Source organism: Rana temporaria, chromosome 2 (assembly GCF_905171775.1).
Source record: "Rana temporaria chromosome 2, aRanTem1.1, whole genome shotgun sequence".
Lineage (NCBI taxonomy): Eukaryota > Metazoa > Chordata > Amphibia > Anura > Ranidae > Rana > Rana temporaria.
The window spans coordinates 232326711-232350418 of record NC_053490.1 but is presented as its reverse complement, the minus strand read 5'-3'; the positions used below and the strand labels follow the sequence as shown (position 1 = coordinate 232350418).

Below are 23708 nucleotides of genomic sequence, written 5' to 3'. Positions count from 1 at the left end.
CAGAATAAGCCGCTCTGGCAGCTGCAGTGGACTGCGCACTACTGTTGGCTTGAAAATTTTAAAGAAAATTAAGATACATTGAAATACATCTCTACATGCTAAATACTGCTTTAAAAAAAAAATTGGTGTGTAGAATTTCTGCCTCTCGCTTTAGGCTGGATTCACGCAGATTTGCACTACAGAATGCGTTCCATAGGAAACCATGTTAAATGGTCTGTAGTGCAAATCTACAAAAAGCACTAAAAATGCCTAGGTGTGAATCCAGCCTTAGGCCTTAAATTTACTAAAGGGCATTCCTTAAGACCCCTTTCACATTGGGGGTCTTTTCAGGCATTTTAGCGCTAAAAATAGCGCCTGTAAAGAGAATTGAAAAGTGCCTCTCAAGCCACCTCAGTGTGAAAGCCTGAGTACTTTCACAATGGGGCGGTGCACTTGCAGGATGGGAAAGGTCCTGCAAGCAGCATCTTTGGGGCAGTGGAGGAGCGGTGTATACACCACCCCTGCCCATCGAGGGGGAAAAAAGGGGCAACCTTTGGTGCACCCAACTGAACACCAGAATTATTGAAACATGTAAAAAATGTAATGAAACAAAACATACACTGTCTGTGGGAATCCTGCTGCCCCTTGTTCATTAGACTTAAAATGGGCAGTATTGTTTTTTCAGATTCACCCCCTATAGACTTAAATGGGGACCTAAAAGGTATGATGGGTTTAACAAACTACCCATGAATCAAACCTAAGTACACTTACTCATCCCTAGTAAAAACAAACATTCAAATGTGTACAACACATATTTTATTCTATAGAAAACATGAGCACAATTGGAATTAGGTTGGAATTAGTACATACAGATGTATAGTATCTCACAAAAGTGAGTACACGCCTCATATTTTTGTATTTTTTTTTATATCTTTTCATGTGACAACACTGCAGAAATTACACTTTGCTACAATGTAAAGTAGTAAGTGTGCATTTTGTATAACAGCATACATTTGCTGTTATACACCCCTAAGTGAAAATGTCCAAATTGGGTCCAAAGTGTCAATATTTTGTGTGGCCACCATTATTTTCCAGTACTGCCTTAACCCTCTTGGACATGGAGTTCACCAGAGCTTCACAGGTTGCCACTGGAGTCCTCTTCCACTCCTCCATGACATCATGGAGCTGGTGGATGTTGGAGACCTTGCACTCCTCCACCTTCTGTTTTACAGGATGCCCCACAGATGCTCAATAGGGTTTAAGTCTGGAGCCATGCTTGGCCAGTCCATAACCTTTACCTTCTTGGAGGTGTGTTTGGGGTCATTATCATGTTGGAATACTGCCCTGTGCCCAGTCTTTGAAGGGAGGGGATCATGCTCTGCTTCATTATGTCACAGTACATGTTGGCATTCATGGTTCCCTCAATGAACTGTAGATTCCCAGTGCCGACAACTCATGCAGCCCCAGACCATGGCACTCCCACCACCCTGCTTAAATTTAGGCAAGACACACTTGTCTTTGTACTCTTCATATGATTGCCGCCACACACACTTGAAACAATCTGAACCAAATACATTTATCAGAACATAGTACATGGTTCCAGTAATCCATGTCCTTAGTCTGCTTGTCTTCATCAAACTGTTTGCAGGCTTTCTTGTGCATCATCTTTAGAAGAGGCTGCTTTCTGGTATGACAGCCATGCAGACCAATTTATTGCAGTGTGCGGCATATGGTCTGAGCACTGACAGGCTGACCCCTCACCCCTTCAACCTCTGCAGCAATGCTGGTAGCATTCCTATTTCCCAAAGATAACCTCTGGATATGACGCTGAGCATGTGCACTCAACTTCTTTGGTCGACCATTGTGAGGCATGTTTTGAGTGGAACCTGTCCTGTTAAACTGCTGTATGGTCTTGGACACTGTGCTGCAACTCAGTTGTAGGGTCTTGGCAATCTTCTTATAGCCTAGGCCATCTTTATGTAGAGAAACAATTCTTTTTTTTTTTTAGTTCTTTACCATGAGGTGTCATGTTGAACTTCCGGTGACCAGTATTAGAGAGGGAGAGTGATAACACCAAATTTAACACACCTGCTCCCCATTCACACCTGAAACCTTGTAATACTAACGAGTCACCTGACATTGAGGAGGGAAAATGGCTAATTGAGCCTAATTTGGACATTTTCATTTAGGGGTGTACTCACTTTTGTTGCCAGCGGTTAAGACATTAATGGCTATGTGTTGAGTTATTTTGAGGGGACAGTAAATTTACACTGTTATACAAGCTGTACACTCACTACTTTACATTGTATCAAAGTGTAATTTCTTCAGTGTTGTCACATGAAAAGTTATAATAAAATATTTACAAAAATGAGGGGTGTACTCACTCTTGTGAGATGGTGTATTAATGAAGCATAAAATCATATTTTAATACAGAATATTTGTGTTATATAACATGTTTTTAAAGCGATATTAAAATCTTGTGTTTCTTTTTTGGTTTAAACCACAAACATGTTACACTTACCTGCTCTGTGCAGTGGTTTTTCACTGAGCAACCCAGATCCTCCTCTTCTTGGGTTCCTCGCTGGCACTCCTGGCATTTCCCTCCTGCTGAGCTCCCCCACAGCAAGCAGCTTGCTATGGGGGAATCCAAGCCAAACCAGTGAAATGTGTGTCCATTCAGACACTGAGCCATGGCTCAGCCCTGCTTCCTCTCTATCCTTATTGTCTCATTGACTTTGACAGCAGCAGAAGCCAATGGTGTCCACTGCTGTGTCCAATCAGGACGGAGAGTCCCGAACACCTAAGGCTCTCGTGCAACATCGCTGAAGCGAGATAGGGCTTAGGTAGGTATAAGGGAGGCTGAGGGGGCTGCTGCACACAGAAGGTTTTTTATCTTAATGCATAGAATGCATTAGGATAAAAAAAAACTTCTGCCTCTAGAACCACTTTAATCTTGTTTTTAATTTATATGAAACAAAAAAATAATTAAGGGGAAGAAATATGTAACGTAAGGTTTTCCACCAGGTCATACAATTACTTTCCCTCTACAGACTTAAGAATGTCCCTCACATTGGCCAAAATCGGTTTGGTCAATGTTCTGTTTATAACCACCTATACTCTGTTGACAAATGGGAAATTGATTTAAATTGTATGTATAGCTAAAATGTATTTTAGTTTTGAGTAAAGTAGTGAAGGGTAAAACCAGTTTCAGTTCATATTTTGCTGTTTATGTACCTTTGGGGTAATTTGTGTTGCCATTACTGTGTGTTATACGGAAATTGTGGACGTTCCTCACTCACTTTCTAGATGACAATGGTCACCAGTACAAAGGGGTTTTATCACTTCAGTGTGGACACTGACAAAAAACCTTAGCACACAGTATAATTCTTCCCCACCCTATCCAAAACTACCAAAACATTTATTTGCCCAGAGATGCATTTTTAAATTAAAGATTTGGTAAACATTCCTATATGCACATTGTGTTTTTCGCTTGCATAAGATGTGCATTGATCATGTAGTTTCATAGTATAATTTATCCCGTTTACACAGCCTATTCACCTGGTGGATTATGTTTCTACCAGAATAAGCACTGCAATGTTATTGTTATTTATGTTATGGTTTTCCCAGGAAAGTTTTTTGCTAGCTGCTTATATAAATGATTTATTTAATAGTCCTTTAACAAGCGCAGGTATTTTGTGGTTTCTTTTTAAAAAAATGGCTCTGTCAGGCAAAGAGTTAAAGACCTTCATTTTTCATTTCGGAGTGTAATTATTATGAAGCATGTCCTTGTTTCATTTTCAAATCTTTATACATTCTTTATCTATGGAAAGTTAAAAACAATATTGAAAAAATCCTTGTTTATAAATAAACCATTACAATACAAGATCAGAGCATGAAACACAAGCAAGGACAGTAATATTCTGTTTCAAAATACCGTCCATCAAGGTTGGTTGCTCTCACTGCTGCATATATTTTTGTTTTCAATGGCAGTCCAGTGCTTGGTATCAACAACTGCTGGCTGTAGGTTGAATCCTGTAAGAGTAAAAAGTGATGCAATGAATTGACGCCTAGAACTATTAGTTTAGTTTGGTGAATTAAATGCATAGATTTATTACAATACCAGAAACTATAGGACACGATTTATGATTTGAGAGGGTGAGTGAAAACAGCATATACAATATACCGTATATAGGTAATTACCATATTTATCGGGGTATTGCGCGCTCCGGCCTACAGCGCGCACCCCTAAAGTGGACCCGCATTCCTGTGGAAAAAAGTTTTTTGTACTTAGTTTTGGTGTCTTGCGCAGCGGCCTCGTCGGGTCCAGCGTCCGTCTGCGGCTTCGGGTGTCCTCTTCGTCTCGTCCGGCGTCCTTCTGCGGCGTCCTCCCTGCTCGATCCCCGCTTTCCCGCGCCGAGTTTGAATACTGTGCCGGTATATACCGAGCGCAGTACACTTGTGTATAGTCGGGCAGGCTCGGTTACTCTCGCGCTCACGTCCTGTACGTCCAGGACGTGAGCGCGAGAGGAGCCGAGCCTGCCCGACTATACACGAGTGTACTGCGCTCGGTATATGCCGGTGCAGTATTCAAACTCAGCGCGGGAAAGCGGGTATCAGCGTATATCGCGCACCCACGATTTTGCCCTGATTTTCAGGGCAAAAAAGTGCGCAGTATACGCCGATAAATACGGTACATAAGTATTTTATTGGAAGTTGACTTAAAGGGGTTGATTTACTAATGGGCATACAGACTGTGTACTTTTGAAAGTGCAGTTGCACTCTACAAGTACAGTTGCTCCAGAGCCTCGTAAATGGGCAGATGCTCTGCTGACTTCCATCATTCCATTTTTTTTTCCTTGCATGTGATTGGGTATTCTTTGCAAAGTGAAGCTTTACCTAATTTACTAAGCTCTGGAGCAACTACACTTGCAGAATGCAACTGCATTTTGCAAAGAGCACAGTCTATTTGCCTTTATTAAAGTGAAGTTTCCATCCCAATTTTTTTTCCATTACTGTATTGTGCTCATTGGACCTAAAAAAGAAAAAAAAATGTTTTACTCACCTGGAAATGCCTGTTGCTATGCGGTCCCACAAAATCTGCCTTTGGAATCACCTAGGATTCTGACATCATCTCCCTCGGCTCCTCAGCACGCTAATCCTTCTGGGAAATGTGTGTCATCATTTCCCAGGATGCAGTGTGCTGCCCTATTATAACTCCCCATCCCAAGACTTCCAGGAAGTAAGTGCTTGTGGGCTTCACAATGCCCACAAGCAAAATGACAACGGTGTGGACAGAGTTTTATAAACTATGCGGAGCAGCGGCGGATTGTAAAATAGTAAGTGACTGGATTTATATTATAAAAACGCATGATGAAAGGACATTTAAAAAATGCTAATTGTGGTTGGAACCCCGCTTTAAATCAACCTCAAAGTGTTACTAAACCCACAGTGTTAGATGTGGTGGCTGCATGCGTTTTATTTTTTAGGCTTTTTTTCCTTCTGTTTTCACCTGGCAATCTGGCCAGTAACACACCTTCTGTATTAGAGTGCCCGAACTCTGGATGAATGAGCACAGGGGGCACCTTTTGGACAGCAGCATTGTCAGTCTAGTGGGAGAGGGTAGTGTTAAATGTACTAGCAGATTTAGAAACACTAATAAATTGAAGCCAAACTCCAGCTGATACTTTATAAGTATTGGAATAAAGGTTTTATTGAAATAAATAAAAGCTGATCATTTAACCACTTGACCACTGGGCACTTAAACCCCCTTAATAACCAGACCAATTTTCAGCTTTCGGTGCTCTCACAATTTGAATGACAATTACTCAGTCATACAACACTGTACCCAAATGAAATTGTTGTCCTTTTTTTCCCACAAATGGAGCTTTCTTTTAGTGGTATTTAATCACCGTTGGGTTTTTTATTTTTTGTGCTATAAAAGAAAAATATTAAAAATTCTGTAAAAAAAAATTGTAAATTTGTAATTTTTCTTCATAATTTTTGGCCAAAATTTATACTGCTACTTATCTTTGGTAAAAATTAGTGAACACTGGTGTATATTATTTGTTCTTTGTGAAAGTTATAGAGTCCACAAGCTATGTTGCCAATATCTGAAAATTTATCACACATGAAGTACTGACGGCCTATTTCATTTCTTGAGACCCTAACATGCCAGAAAAGTACAAATACCCTCCAAATGACCCCTTTTTAGAAATAAGACATTCCAAGGTATTTAGAAAGAGGCATGGTGAGTTTTTTGAAGTTGTAATTTTTTCCCACAATTCTTTGCAATATCAAGATTTTTTTTTCACAAAATTTTCATATTGCCAGGTTATTTCTCACACATCATATCCATACCAAAATATACACCCCAAAACACATTCTGCTATTCCCGAGTATGGCGATACCACATGTGTGGGACTTTTACACAGCGTGTCCACATACAGAGACCCCAACATGCAGGGAGCACCTTCAGGCGTTCTGGAGCACCCAGGCCAATTCTGACATTTCTCTTCTATATGTAAAAATCCGAATTTATTTGCTAGAAAATTAGAAAGAACTCCAAAACATTTTTTTTTTTTTTTTTTTTAGCAAAGACCCTAGAGAATACACTGGCGGTCGTTCCAACTTTTTATCACGCAAGGTATTTTACACAGCAATTTTTCGAATGTGTTTTTTTGGGAAATAAAAAAAAAAACATTAAAGTTAGCCCAATGTTTTTGCATAATGTGAAAGATGAATTTACGCCGAGTAAATAGATGCCTAACATGTCACCCTTTAAAATTCCACGTGGAATAACGCCAGACTTCGCTACTTAAAAATCCCCATAGGCAACGCTTTAAATATTTTTACTGGTTACATGTTTTTAGTTAGAGAGGAAGTCTAGGGCCAAAATTATTGCTCTCGCTCGAACGTTCGCAGCGATACCTCACATGTGGTTTGAACACCGTTTTCATATGTGGGCGGGACTTGCGTGTGCGTTCGCTTGTGTATGCAAGCACACGGGAACAGGGGCGCTTTAAAATAAAAATTTGTATTGTTCATTTTACTTTATTTATTTTAGTTTGACACGTTTTTCCCCAAAAATAAATGTTTTGATCACTTTTATTCCTATTACAAGGAATTTTAACATCCCTTGCAATAGGAATATGACATGACAGGTCCTCTTTACAGTGACTCGTGGGGTCAATAAGACCCCACATCTCACCTCTAGGCTGGGAAGCCTGAAAAAAATTATCCTGGCTTCTTCGATCGTAGCGGTGAGTCAGTAGAAGCACCTCCCGTAAGAACAATAAGCAGAACAGCCACCATGATCATTCTTATGGTGTAGAGAAATCACCGGCTGAAAAAGCTGATATCTGAATTATGCCTGTAGCTGCAGGTATCATTCAGATATCCCTGCACAAATTCAAGGATGTCATATGATGGCCAGCGTTCGAGAAGTGGTTAAAACCCATTTTTTCCCCAGAGTATTGGCCGGGTATTTCAGAGTATTGGCCGGGTATTGGCAGGGGGTATTGCAGAGTATTGGCAGGGGGTATTGCAGAGTATTGGTGGGATGGCTGAGCATGGATGGCTGGATCTGTGACTGCAATTGTCACAGATCCAGACCACAGTGCTGCTGCCTCCGCTCTCTCCCTCTCACACTGTACCGATCGGTACAGAGAGGGGAGGGAGGAACCGGCATCATCAAATGACGCCGGTTTGTTTACAAGTGATCACTCCTCCATTGGACTGAGCAATCATGTGGTAAACAACCGCTATCAGCGTCAATTTACCGCGATCCGTGATGCGCCGGACACTCCCGTGTGTGCGCCCCAGGGGGCGCACGGGAGCGCGATTCTGGGAGGACGTCCATAGACATCCCAGAGTTAACGAACCACCCTGTAGACGTCTTTTGTCTGGTTAAAGAACCCCTGGCAGTGGTAAATGGTTTGTCTCAACTTTATAATTGTTACATCTCGAAGAGAGCTTGTTCTCCAGATGAAACTAAAAGAAAACAAATTCCGTAAACACATCACATTAATACCGCATTAAGGAAGAGAGAATGTTGACTTTTGCAAAGGTAATGTTCATTTGGCTTGGAGCATAATGTAAAACTGTATTCACTTCAGTCAGTTGAATACTAACAAAAATACATTATTTTTCCCTTGCACACAGGGCAAAGAGTATTTAAATGGAAAATATCTTTAACTTTTCAACAAAGTTAAGTGAACATTCAATTTGCAGAGTGAACAGACTGTTCAAGGGATTACAAATGTGAGCTTTTAAGACAAGCAGGAAAACAAACATGTGTTTTTTAAAAGCTTGCATTTTCAGCCTTTTGCGTTAACCATAAAATCCCACTCTTTCAAACCCACTGCTTTCATTGAACGCTGATTAGAAAGTTTAAAATACATTTTCTAATTTACATAATTACTGTGTATAAGTAAGTATCAATTTCTAACCAAAAACGAAATGAGATTTGTATCTACATAGGCTCTTTTGCTGTAACCAATTCAATGCTGGACACTTTTTTCATCTTTTAGCGCTGTCGCGCTTTGAATGACAATTACGCTGTCATGCAACGCTGAAACCAAATGAGATTGTTATAATTCTAACACAAATAGAGCTTTCTTTTTAATGGTATTTAATCCTCTCTGGGTTTTTTTATTTTTTGCTAAATAAACAAAAAATTGTGCTGCAGCGCAGTTTGTGAGGTGCGCATGAGGTCCAATACTGAGAGGACATCATATGACATCCTCCCAGGATAACGAGGCTCCTGCTAGGCTGTCATTTGACAATAGGCTGGGCGGGAGGGGTTTAATTTCAATATCTTTTTGACAAAAAGCATTAAAAAAAAAAGTTTAAATTATAAAACAAAATAATCTAATAAAAAGAACCAATATTCTCAAGGATTTTCACATACAGTACCATACGTTTTTTCATGAGTTAAGGTATTTATTCATCCAGAATAGATGCATCGGGTTAGGGATGCTAGTGGGTTAAATCACTGTCTAATGTCTTATATATTTTTTAGATTATATTGTATTGGGGAGGTCTCTGCATCCAGTTTCATCTGCCTGTAATATTTTCCATGAGGTCTCTTTCTTGCTAATGCGTTGTCTTTTTTTTTTTTATTGTACACTAGAAATTAAGTTAGATGAGAGAGACTCTCTTGTATGGCTTTATTGTGACAGATAGAGAGCTAAATTTCAGAGAAATTATAGTAAGTAGACCTTTCCAGTGACAATGCTTTAGCACTTGTAGCTTGTCACCGGAGGGTTAGTCTTTGGTCCATAATTTCTCAGAGCTAGAGAGGCAAGCATGCACACGTGTAGTTAAATGTACTTAAAGCTGAATTGTACCCATAACAACTTGATAAAAATAATTTCCTTTAGCAAGAAGCATTCCACATTAAAAATGTAGCTACCAAAAGTACAGTGCTGTACATTTCCTCCAGCATTGTTCCTGTTTCGTCTTGCTGGAGGCTGCCATTTTGCTAAAGCCCAAAACCCCCCCTAAGGAAGAATTAAATCTTTAGGCTGTCAGTAGATCTGCCTCTAGTGGCTAATTTCTCAGCACAATGCCAAAAACTGAGAACAACTTAGCATGTGCAGAGCACGGCGAGACAGTGTATTACTAGATTTTAAACAGTATAGGTATTATTTTTTATGTTTCACATAGCTATACCTGCAAAGGGGACCAGCCCGGTATCTAGCAGGACTTAATTTTCTGACTAAATTTGCACTTTAAGGGAACGTTGGTATTAGGGCTCCAGTTACTAGGAGGGTGTGAGAGCACGTCCAGGAAGAAGCTACGCCACAAAGCACGGTGAAACGCGTCAACGTCACAATCCGACGCCCGCTACGTCTACCCCGGCGTTCAGCCGGCTGATGGGAGAACGAAGGACCGGCTTCTGAAAACAGCATACAAGCCGAGGAGGCGCCTTGCGACAGACAGGCTGTTTGCATGTCTGCACTAAGCACACATGCCACTCAGCGTGCATCGTGCAGCCTCTCCAACAACTCATTGAGAAAAACCATTCTGAGGAACTACCACAACCAGCGCATCAAGGTCCTCAGTGACCACACGGATCAACCAAACATTACTGGTAAACTTGCTACCACATTACCATAGATGCCGTTATCAACTAGATGAACAACAAATACAGGTCGGTAATTTTACTTATACAAGATCGGATGATCAAAGACCCAATTGTATTCATGTCAAGGTAACAAATGGGAATGTAAAGCAAGCAGTATAATTGTTCTGGAACCATAACATATGTTACGATCAGCAGTTCCTGACGGTGCCTGTTTTTTTGTTGCCATTAAACCTTACTAGACATACTACGGAATTCCCTGAATGTATCTACAAGTGAATCTACAAAAAACAGTACTAACCATATAGTGAATTGCATACTACTAACAACTGATCAGTGCTTTGTACATTTCATTTTATTGATTTCAACGGATACTCAGAGCAATATTTATATCCTAAAGATTTATTTGATTGATCAATCAGTATTGACACTATCTACACACTCTGAACCAACTGCCCTATTAATGCATCACTAGTTTGATTCGCATGATACTATATAGTCCGAATCTTTGACAATCACCCAGCATAAATTCCATTATTTTGGATCATCAATATTTATGGACTTCCATTAAATTCATTATTACCATTTTTTACTCCTATATTTTTCTCAATCAATTCCGGGTCTTGACAACACACGGTATATTCCACACCACCTCCTTCCCCCATCTCCCTAGTCACAGGTTCACCCACCAGGTAATGCATCAATTTGACACCACAGTGTTTAAGACGCGGTGAGACTTTTGGTTTCCCACATATGGTCACCTAACACATAGTCCCTATGATAAACGATCAGGACTTGCAAATTACCATGCTTACATGATGCACGTCACTGATGTGTGAACTTCCAGCGCGCGTAGACGGGCGCCGTTATTTGTAGTCCCAGTGAGTCTTGTTATATGTGTTAAGGAACTTTTTAAACTAGTTGGATTTTACATCTGATTATCTTCCAAATTGCACCAGATTTGTGCTAAATAAACTTATTTTGATATATTTCAAATCAAGCTTCTTGGTCATTTACTGCTACTAATAGTAACCCTCTTACCTAAACTCTACAGTCTTTTCTTAGACTATTCCCTATCCCCCAACTCATCCATTTCATCAATTTATTTATATGCTCAATTAGGCTACAGTAACGGCACCGCCATTTGTCGGATGACCCCCCATAGGTACCCTTTATTAAGGACACCTATTAAACTAGTGACAAAACTTGCGTCTTCCCCCTCCCCTCCCCCTTCAATATAATTCCCGGGTGTGAGAGCAAGTTTAAGCAGAACATCACTCATGCCGAAAACTAGCAACATTGATCTTCCAGCAATGAAAGCTAAATAGGATACATTTCTTTATGAATAAAATAAAAATGTTGTGCACAGGACAGTTGTATTATTTGTACTTACATTATAAAGGAGTAAATTCAATGTGCTGATAAATGTACCATTTCCATCTCTCACAGAGATAGCAGCTGAAGATCTACAATAGTAAATCAGAATATTTATTACAGCAAAATTCCATTAATATTGACGCATTATAATTATAAATATGTACAGGAAACACATCTGATATATATTGTAATTAAGTGGCAATGCAAATAACAGTATGACAAAGTTGAAAGTGTCAGTCCATTCAATATATTTTTTAATACATGTTGGAAAGTTAAACTAACCAACAGTTTCTTATTTCACTTGGAAACACATTGGTGAGATCTCTGCATTTGAATTCCTAGGTCTGTATATCTGCTCTGCTTAATATGATAGGGGTTCTACTCTCCCTGTTGAATTGTTATTTGGTTTATTTTATGGAAAATGGCTAAATAAGGTGCTATTAAAAAAAAGGAAAAGTTGAGCAGAAATATGTATTTGAATATTTCCCTTTCAGAAATGTTAAGAGTCTAAATGAAATATTATTGCTTAAAAATGATTAAATATAATTGTGTACAGTGCTGCGAAAAATGGTGGTAGAGTAAAACACTAATAATATTTAGTCAAAATGCCAACGGAGGGCCTGTAAACTATCCCCAAAATGCAGTATGAACAAGCTCTTAACCATCTGAAGACCTTGGGCATATAAGGTATGTCCTAAAAACTTAATCCATTACCTACATCTTCTTGTATGCCAAAAACCTCCCCATAGCTACTATAGCTACTGTTCCTGATGCAATCATTAGGAAGATATGTCAGTGTGACAACAGGGTCTCCATTTTTGCTGCAGGAGCACTAATAGATGACGGTGTGTAAACATGGTTGGCAAACAGCGTTTTCCAGCTTCATTGATGATAAATAAGTATAATAATATTATTTAGATTAGTGGTTTTATGTGCAGATTAAAAAAATGTCCTTTGATCTGCAGCTATCCTCAGTTAAACCAACCCCACAAATTGAAAGCAGTATCCATTTTTTTAATAAAAAGTGTTCATAATGAATCTATTAATAACACTTGGCAAACCTTAATTAGCTGAAATTGGCTTTTTAAGCTTCCATCTTTTCCATCTTTACATTTCATTTATTTATTTTTAACATTTTGTAAATACATTTAAAAATGTTTGCATTATTTTTATTTATTTTTACATTACATTGTATTAAACTACACCTAAAAATAAAACGTTGAAAATAAATAACCCATTAAAGAAAAAATAAAACCAGCTTTTGCTGCAAAATGTTATCTTCAATCCAGTGATATTCCCTGCAGTTTTTTTTTGTGCCCTTGTTTGATGGCCCCTACACCTATCAACCCATTTATGGACCCACCCACCACAGCGTGTAACTGGATAGTGAAATGAGAAGCAGCACAGTTGTCAGTTCATTTGTCTGCCACTCTGTGTTCTCTTCTTGTAAGTACATAAACTAATTGGCTCCTTGTACTGCTTCTCCCTCTCACACTCAAAATCTGCTCTGTAGGGATGGCAAGTGGCTGATACCAGGTCAAATTCAGGTACTTATACTTCTTGTTTAAAAATAAATAAATTTGAAGATTGTATGAATGAATTTATTAACTATATGTGCCTTTTGCCTAGAATTTAGCTTTAAATAAAAACTCTAAGAGTATTTTGTTTAAACGACATTGTAAAAAAAGGGGAAATGCCATAATGATGTCCCCTGAAAACTCAATTTAACATGAGAAGGTTATTAATAATAGTAGAGGTAATGCTGAATTGATATTGGCTATAATTTGATATGCTTAAAATAAACATGAGTTTGATGCTGAAATTGAGTATTGCATTTTGTAGCAATTATAGCAAACCTACTATTTTTACACTGCACTATCATTGCAGTCACTGCTAAGAACTTTCTGCAGTGTAATAAACATTTGGTTACAGTGAAGTTTGGCGAAGGCAGGAAAATTTGACATAACTAAATACCCAACATTGATAAATCTACCGCAAGCTACCAATTATAGATGTTTAGGGGAATTTTAATTATAAGAATGGGAGCACAAGCTGGAAAAACAATGGGGTCTGAAACACAGTATAGAATATTACAAATTGTAAATGTTTTATATTATTATTGTAATCATGAGAATAAACACTTACTAATTAGTTACATTGGCACAAATGCTAATATTTCTTTTGTTTCATACAAAGTTTTAAGTTACTTTTTAAATCTGCAAAATCTGCAATGCTTACAGTTTGCAAAAGTAAGTATTTATTTGAAAGTAGATATAAAATAGTTATGCAAATGTACTTGATAACTTTTTTTTCTCAGTTCACATTTTTAATACGTGTATAGACTTTGGGGGGGGGGGGTGTTATTTAAAATTGTGCATATGAATAAACAAATATGATGATCAAAGCACAGTATCTTATATCACCATACAGATTTACTTATCTGTCTACTGCATGCTGAATTCTGATTGACTGCTATGGATTAATACAGTTAGCAAATTTTATTAAATAATGATTTTGGTTTGTGATTCACAGAACAGATGATTAGAAGGGTGGCTCAATAGTTTGACTGATATGGTTCTAAAGGAGGAATTATTTGGAAATACATCTATATGGTTTTCATGCTGATTGTTGCCTTGCCACTTTTTTATATGTTTAAAAATAATTGTAGTGTATACTTACGAAGCCAGCTGAGTGTTGTTTACCAGATACTCCAGGGGATAACTGCAGCTAAATTTGTATAAAAGTCCAGGCAGATAACTAATAATGGTAGGAGGGTCTGGGGTATCTATATATCCGGAAATATTTCCTATTTGTACCATTGAAGCCTCCCCGTATGCATTGAGTCCAGGTAGCGTTGACACCTGTTAAATATTCACCACAAAATAAATAAAGAACACAATCTGTACAGAAGGCACAAGTATATAATAGACTATAGTTGAATTATAATTCCTTGTATTATTTTTGTGGGATTACATAACAAATAAATATAACGAATGAAATAATAAATACTATAAAGAAACACATGGCAGACATTTTGCCAGTCCAATCCAAAGCCTATGAAGCCTACCTCAAAATGGGCCTCCAAGTAACACACCATGTAACAGCTTGTTGAGCAACAAAATCTTAATAAATAAAGTTAGAGATGTGCTGTAGGTGCAGCCCAACTGACCAGGCAGCTTGTAGGAAAAATGGAATATTGCCTGAGTAGAGTAGGCCACAGCATTTGGAAGTTGGTAATCAAAAGTAACACTAATAAATATTTCATTGAGGTATTTAATGAATGTGGAAAATGGTGTATTTGATCACTTTAAATAATGAATGGATTTAATTAGTGAAAGTATGTGGATAATTCAGGGACTGGAGAGACGTGTAGGCATAACCAACCTCAAACGCCTTCATTAACTGGCTCAAAAAAGCTGTTAGGATGAGCATTCATATATATTGAAATGGAGAGAATGGGGGGAAAGTAGAGCACATGCTACCACAACATGTCTTGCTGGACAAACAAACAGTTTGACAAATTATCTAACACGTTTGACATGCTTCTCCCCAAAAAATGTTTGGCTGGCATGTATTTGGCTTTCTCCATGGACATGCGATCAACCAAATAGAACAACTATTATCTCCTGTCTAGAAGACAGACTACTTTGCTACTTCATTGCTTTTGTTTAACTAAGAAGGGTCAGGGTACCCATAATAGCAAACTGTAATACATATTTACTTACCCTTTCCCTTCTTTTCAGTCCACAGCCTCTTTTTAATAAAAAAGAGCCACGCAAAACAAAAAGAAACCCTAAAAAATAAAACAAATATTTTTAAATCCACATGTTTATTTTTTCTTGATCACAACACAAACAGGTTTATTCAGTAAGGCATTGCAAAGATAAGAAATGTATGTGCAAATTTCAGTAGCCCATCAAAAACAGAAATTAAGTCTTAATTGATTTGACTATAATAAACAAATCAGAATAAATGGGTTACTGCAGTTTACACATCATTGTTGCTCTGCCTTGTTGAATAAGCCCAATAGTTTCTTTAATCCACATCTTTTTTCTGTGTCTTTAAAGCAGTTCAAGACAATAAATATGTATCATGTAGACCTGGCTATTTTGTATTGGAAGCACAGTGCAACTTAGTAACAGTTTATTATATAATGGTGCAGCTTTAGCAGTTATGGAATTCCTTATGATTTTTACTCTTTGTAGTACAGGACTTAAAACGTGTTCATAACACATAAAAAATAAATGCTGCAGAAGCCTGGTAATACCTGATAACACTGCTGCTTTGTTTTTATGCTATACATTTTTTTCCGCAGCCAAGTAACTTATTTTAAGCAAATTACACTATTAAGACTCCATAAATACGGAATATTCTAAATTTGTGTTTTTTTGTTTTTTCTCCAAAAATATAATATCAAACTTTAAACAGAAAATGTGTAATTCATTTTAACTAAATTGTTAAACTTTTAATAATTTCAAAGAAAGAACTGAGATGTTGGATCAAGAAATAAAATCACATGGACTTACAAATATTTGTAAATTTTAATAACTTCTAAAGTATTAATAAAAGGGCTGAAAGAACAGAAATAATGAAGGGAATGAGCATGCAAATAAAAACACAGTAAAAAACAGTGAGTTCCTTTCATGTTGATTTTGATATTTTTCATTTACTATTTCCCACTACTAATTACAGAAATGTAGGAGAACTCAAGTCGATAAAAAAATACCAATTAACATATTTCAGGTTATATAAACATTATGTACCGGTATTTATTCCTGGTGGGCTGTTAAAGCACTTTTGTTACCATTATAACATTGACCAACAAAGTAGCCACTTTTGGATCAAGCAGCAGTGTATAATAGCTAATTTGTTGTTCCTGACAGAGAAAAAGGAAAAATAGAAGTCTCAGCTGCACAGCAAACACTACTAATGGACTAGCTGAAGCAATGGGGTTGCTGTAGTAATTGGAGAGATGTCACTATTGGTTCTGAACAAAAGATAATGTATCATTAGCACATCAAATCTAACTTTATTGTTGATCACAAGTAGAAACAACAAAAAATGTGTTTTCAGGCAGACAGCCTGAGAAACAGGACATTACCTATTTGTTCTTTTGGTACCAAGTTTAATTTACATAAACGTTATAGCAAATTATTTTTTTCTTTGCGTGGAGTTATCCTTTAAACTCACTGCAATTATTACCTTTATTTAAAAAAATGTTTTTATTGCCTAAATAATTTGCTAACAAACAGTATCTAAAGTGGCTCAAAGTAACTGTTATAACTAATTCTTTATCATCTATTGAGGAACACATTAATGTAGTAAATTCTTAGACATATGGAGTATACTGTTCGCTTCAAGAAGTTGAGACATTGGCAAAAAAAGAAAAACGTTTAAACTGGTCCCCATTTAACTCTTCTTACAAGCGTCATGCCTCTTTTTTTCTGCAACTCCACTGTGAAAACATATAACTATTTTTGTGAGTTTTGTTATTTCTATTTTTTTCTTCATTCAAGATACTCGGTACACTATAAATAATTTTATGTTGGTGGCTTCCATCAAGACTTCAAAAATGCTGCATAAGCTAAACTTTGCACAGCAGCTGTCCAGATCTTCCTATCTTTAGCAACAGGAGGCTGTACCTTGACCCTGCTGGACTGGAAAATTGTGGGGCTAACCTGGGTTCTGAATTTTGGTGTTTTCCTGACCTCTGTATATGGCATAAGTTAGGCACAGAGGGTTCTCTAGGTCCAGAGCCATGGCACAACCTTTGGTGTGGCCCAGTCTTTGAAGATTCTTGTTGTAAGGTCTGTTGGGTAAAAGCACTAAAATCTACCTCACAGCTGGTACTGCTGAGCATGATTATAAATATTCCTTTCACCACCATCTTACTCCAGCAATGTTTTAGGCTGAGCGCTAACATTATCCCTTTTGTTTGTCAGTGTCTTTGACTTAAGATTGTTCAATTAGAGTTGTCTCCAACTCCTGTGGTCTTTGATCACCCTCTTGGGATTATTATAGTCCTAATTTTACATTTAGCGATGTTACCGTATGCTGGTTAGTTCTTGATCCTGATTATTTCATACACGATTAGATGTACATCCCTACTTTTTCTTATAGCTATTCAAATAGTAGTCTGAGTCAGATTAAAAAATGTAATGCTTAATGAAAAAAAGAATTGAAACATTATCTGTTGCTACTGATAGCAGTTTTATTTTGTGTTAAATTTTTTTTTTTTACCAGCCTTAATGCCCGTAGGCAGAATTTACAATGTTCAAGTAGACATTTCAGTAATTGTTTTTTTATATACTGACTACAGGAAAAGCAAACTTTAAGGTATGGAAATGCATTGGTTACTTAAATATTTGTTCTGCACCAACCATTTCAGTAGGGACACAATCGGAAGTAAAAAAAATGCTAAATGTAGTTCTAGTAACCTGGCAACAACAATTTCAAGTGACGAAGGAGCTTTCCAATTAGGGTCAGATACCATAAGTAAGCCACTTCTAAATATTTATAGCTGGATTCACGTAGGGCGGCGTATGTTTTAGCCGGCGTAGCGTATCGTATTTACGCTATGCCGCTGTAAGTTAGTGAGGCAAGTGCTGTATTCACAAAGCACTTGCGTCCTAAGTTACGGCGGCGTAGCGTAAATGTCCCGGCGTAAGCGCGCCTAATTCAAATTGTGAAGAGGTGGGCATGTTTTATGTAAATAAAGCATGACCCGACGTGATTGACGTTTTTAACGAACGGCGCATGCTCAGTATGACGTCAAATATTCAAATTAAAATACGCCCGCTCAATGCCTAGTCTACGTGAACGTAACTTAGGTCCACCCCCATTCACAGATGACTTACGCAAACGACGTAAAATTTTCAAAAATCTACGCGGTTCCGACGTCCATATGTAACATTGGCTAGGCCAGCTATTTGGTGGAATAACTTTACGCCTGAAAGCGCCTTACGTAAACGGCGTATCTTTACTGCGACGGGCAAGCGTATGTTCATGAATAGGTGTATCTCGCTGATTTACACATTCTAGGCGTAAATCAGCGATCATGCCCCTAGCGGCCGGCCAAAATAGAAAGCTAAGATACGACGGCACAGGCAGTCTGTTTGTGAATCTAGCTACAAATCTGACCATATCCTTAGTCAGCAATGTTATCTTTGATGCAGGTAGTTATTCTTACCTTCTTTATATATTTAAAAATATGTAGCAACATTGTGACTGTTAGGCATCGAGGTTTGGGGCTGAGTAGAAGTATTTTAACAGGTTCAAAGAATGAAAGGTTTGAGAACTGATTGCAGTTCTGTATATAATTATTTGGGACTTAATGCTAAACTCCAGGCCAATATCTAAAAACACATATGAAATACATATACAGGAGTTGTCTTACCTGCCAATGATTTTGCATTTTTATTCATTCAGTTGTGATATTGACACAGCTTTACAAATTGAACCTTTGCCCAGGCTATTCACATTAAATTGTTAATATAGTCCGTCAGTCAATACCTATGAAGACAGAACGAGGAGGGGGGAAGGTGTATAAGCTGCCTATAGTGTGTTAATAGACTCAGGATCGAGCCTGCCTGAGTCCCTCATAGCGAGCAGATTGCCTGCCTCCACTTGGAGAAAGGGAAGAGCCAATAGCACCAGTGGAGGACCCCAGGTTCAGGGCCACTCTCTGCAAAAACCATTGCACAAAGCAGGCAAGTATAAAACTGTTGGTTATTAATTAAAAAAATGACTAAGTAAAAATACTACAATGATGAAGTTAGATTTGAGGCAAAATTATAGTGCAGCCTATACAGAATAATATTTTCATACTAGGTATAGTTTTACTTACCACTAGGTTATTTGCACAGGATTCCAAGGTGCTCAGGGTAATGGTAAAAATCACCACTGCAGGAAATGTGTTATTGTTTATAAATCCTCTGCAGTGAGCGTCTCCATGTTTTCCATTAAGTGATAAGTCACTTTCTGAATAACCAGAAAAGAGAACTGTGCAAAAGTTTATCTTCATTGTAATTGTCTGCACTCCACAGTAGACGTTGATATCTCTTTCAGCTGAAAATGAAAAAATATATACTGGTTGTTGTGGAATTTTCTAAAATTGTAAACTGAAATTTGTTGCAGTAATCTGAAATGTAAGCTATAACTAATAACTTATAACAGACATTTTAAGAAATATACTGCATTTGTAAATGTACATATCAAGTATGGCTGTCTTAAGCCTTAAACAGACCCAGAAGAAAAGAACAGTTTTTCAGATCTACACTAACTTGCTAAAAGGGGATTTATGAAAATATATGTTAAAACTGCTCTCATGCAGTGTGGGGATTGTGTTTTATAGCTACACACTCTTCTCCCCTCACCCTTACAAAGCTTTTAAATAAGGATGAGCCCAATGTTCGAGTCAAGCGTAAGTTGGGGAGGATGTCCCCATGTTGATGGGGACAAGGGCCTTAGCCCCACAACCCCTGCCCGGCGGTTGTGGGGGTCTGTGTGCAAGGGGGCTTATCGGAATCTGGAAGCCCCCTTTAACAAAGGGAACCCCTACATCCTGCCCCCCATGTGAATTGATAACGGGGTATATTATAGCCCTACCATTTCACAAAAAATTGTAAAAGGTAAGATAAGGGTCTTATGGATTTTTGGGGGAACCACTATGCCATTTTTTTTTGGTGCGGGGTTCCCCTTAAAATACATACCAGACCTGAAGGGTCTGGTAATGAACTGGGGGGGGAACCCATGCCGTTTTTTTCAATGACTTTTATCTGTATTGCCGGAACCCGACAATTCATTATAGCCGCGAGTAGTTTCATATGACTTTTTTTGTTTAGAAATGTTATATTGTGCAGGGACTGTTCTAAACACAGGAAAAATGCGCCACTTTACAGACATACTATAGACACCCCCAGGTATGATATTTCACTTTTATTGTTTCACTTTAAGCATTATTAAAATCACTGCTCCCGAAAAAATCCCAATAAGTGTATATTGATTAGTTTGCACAAAAGTTATAATGTCTACAAGCTAGTTATGGAAGTTTTATTTATTTAAATTTGTTTACTAGTATTGGCGGCAATCAGCGACTTATATCGGGACTGCGATATTGCGGCGGACAAATCGGACACCTAACTGACACTTTTGGTAACCAGTAATATTAATCCAGTGATCTGTGATAAAAATATGCACTGTAACATACAAAGTACTGCATATTTGTTAAGGAGTGGTTGGCAATGTCTGCTTTTGCCAATCAACTTCACACATATATCATGACTCCATAATGTAGTGATGCAAAGCATGACTATGAGGGCGTAGTGTGCTAGGCTTGGCATGGAGTTTTGAAAAGATTTTCTCTATTTATATATATATATATATATATATATATATATATATATATATATATATACACACACAGTATCTCACAAAAGTTGGTACACCCCTCACATTTTTGTAAATATTTAATTATATCTTTTCATGTGACAAGCCTCTTAGTGTCCACCTGTGTTATAGGAGGAGTCCATTAGTTCTCCCATATAGAGGACTGTATTTCTCCCATAGTTTAAAGGAGCTGGATCTTTCATTCTATGGATAGCTTGGGACCCACTGATATTGGGGTACCTTGACGTAGTAGTGGGCCTAGCAGTACATGGTCATATGGTGTAACTAATGCCCATATTTTCTGAATATGCTCAGGTGTTTTTAAATGGCATTTCAGGAGTTAAAGTTATGTAATTTGTGTATGTGTGCACTGTAATCTTCTTTTTTTTCTTTTAACACTGAAGAAATTACACTTTGCTGCAATGTAAAGTAGTGAGTGTAAATTTTCTGTCCACTCGAAAATTACACACACACAGCCATTAATGTCTAAACATTAATATCCCCCCCCCCAGTGTCATGTAGTGTTACAAGGTCTCAGGTGTGAATGGGGAGCATATGTGTTAAATTTGGTGTTATCACTCTCATGCTCTCATACTAGTCACTGGAAATTCAACATGGCACCTCATGGCAAAGAACACTAGAATGATCTGAACGAAAATTGTTCCTCAAGTAAAAGATGGGTCTTCAAAATACGGCCATGTTGTTCAGGAACTACAATTCCCATCATGCCTAGTCATGTCTGTGAATGTCAGTGTGTTACAATGCCTCATGGGATGTGTAGTTCTACAACAGATGGAGGGCCATAGTTTGAGGATCCCTGGCTCAGGCTATAAGAAGATTGCCAAGACCCTGAAACTGAGCTGTAGCATGGTGGATAAGACATGCAGCAGTTTAACAGGACAGGTTCCACTCAGAACAGGCCTTGCCATGGTCAACCAAAGAAGTTGAGTGCACATTCTCAGCGTCCTATCCAGAGCTTTTCTTTGGGAAATATGCATATGATTGCTGCCAGCATTACTGCAGAGGTTGAAGGGGTGGGGGGGATCAGCCTGTCAGTACTCAGACCGCACACTGCATCAAATTGGTTTGAATTGCTATCATCATAGAAGGAAGCCTCTGTTAAAGATAATGCACAAGAAAGCCCACAAACAGTTTGCTGAAGACAAGCAAACCAAAGACATGGATTATTGGAACCATGTCCTGTGGTCTGATGAGACCAAGATAAACGTATTTGGTTCAAATGGTGTCAAGCGCGTGGTGGCAACCAGGTGAGGAGTACAAAGACAAGTGTGTCTTGCCTACAGTCAAGCATGGGGGTGGGAGTGTCAGGGTCTGGGGCTGCATTAGTGCTGCCAGCACTAGGGAGCTACAGTTCATTGAGGGAACCATGAATGCCAACATGTTATGTGAAGAAGGGTTTTGAAGAAGCACAATGTATGTATGAAATGTTGTCACCCCTTGGTCCATTGTTTTAGTCCTGGTGGCATTCTTTCAATAAACCTGTTGGATGGATGTTGGTGTGCAGCTAATTTTTCTCACTTGATATACATGTTCACGGTTGTGAGTCGGAGCAGCGATTTGTCTCATTTCTCCTGTACTGTGACATACTGAAGCAGAGCATGATTCCCTCCCTTCGGAGACAGGTCTGCAGGGCAGTATTCCAACATGATAGTGACCCCAAACACACCTCCAAGAAGACCACTGCCTTGCTAAAGAAACTGAGGGTAAAGGTGATGGACTGGCCAAGCATGTCTCCAGACCTAAACCCTATTGAGCATCTGTGGGGCATCCTCAAAACGGAAGGTGGAGGAGCGCAAGGTCTCTAACATCCACCAGCTCCATGATGTTGTCATGGAGGAGTGGAAGAGGACTCCAGTGGCAACCTTATAAATAAAAAAAATCGCAGAGGTGATCAAATACCACCAAAAAAATATGTACATTTTGTTTGGGTGCAACGTCGCACGACCACGCAATTGTCAGAACGACGCAGTGCCCTATCGCAAAAACGATCAGGTCAGGAAGGGGGTAAATTATTCTGGGGCTAAAGTGGTTAATTGAACAAGCTTAAGTTAGAAACTAATTGGCTACCAAGCCCAGCTGCAACAGATTTTGCACTCTCGTTTTAGTAAATAAACCCCAGATTGTTTGTAGTATAATTAGGGTATTTTCACTCAAAGTGTGAACTTAATTTGTTCACCATTTTGGAAGTTCACTCTGATGCACTATGTGTGATATTTCTTGCTTATAAAGCACATGTTTTGTGAATTATTGCACAAATGTTTTTTCACTGAGATTCTTAATGAGTTTTACATTTTCTATGATTGAAAATAAAATAATCTGTTTTACTATAGTTCTTTGCAGCTACTGCTTTTGTAGAAGTTACTCATTTATTTCACACCAAGGATGGATACCATATACATTTATATATTTGTTGAGTGAAGCTTTCCCATGTTTCTTAATTTTCTTTATTTTAAATCCTAACCTTAAAAAGTTTCCAGATAAATACTGGTAGCTGCTTTTTTAAATAATGAGTTTTTCTGTGTGCTTTGTTTTTTTTGTGGCCTTCTGCTAATTGGGTAATATCTATATATCAACAGAAAGCATATGCTTCCTGCACAACCTTTGCTTCTAAAATGTCTCATTCTTGATAAAGAAAATTGAGTTGCCCGGGTGATAAGCTTTCTACATCAGTATTTGTATTCCTGTGAAGCACATTCAGGAGTACTTATCTGCAGTGCGAGGATCTGTCATATTCTTTTCTGTCACAAGACAAGCGCCTATTTCAGCCATGTTTGCATATTGTTTTTAGGTTCATGTTTGATTTATTATCAGATTTCTTTAATAATTATACATATACACATGTGTAGGATATTTTCTGATT

At 38.1% G+C, this 23708-nt stretch overlaps 1 protein-coding gene across 1 annotated transcript in view; it reads right to left on the bottom strand.

Annotated features, from left to right (window-relative positions):
- ZPLD1 (zona pellucida like domain containing 1) overlaps positions 1-23708 on the bottom strand; it is a 103157-nt gene that overhangs the window by 63982 nt on the left and 15467 nt on the right. Inside the window, exons 2-5 of the mRNA XM_040336624.1 lie at positions 19287-19507; positions 14120-14301; positions 11457-11529; positions 3914-4011 (exon numbers count right to left, since the gene is read on the bottom strand). Of these exons, the coding sequence (XP_040192558.1) occupies positions 3914-4011; positions 11457-11529; positions 14120-14301; positions 19287-19507 (574 nt within the window). The remainder of the gene's footprint in view (positions 1-3913; positions 4012-11456; positions 11530-14119; positions 14302-19286; positions 19508-23708) is intronic.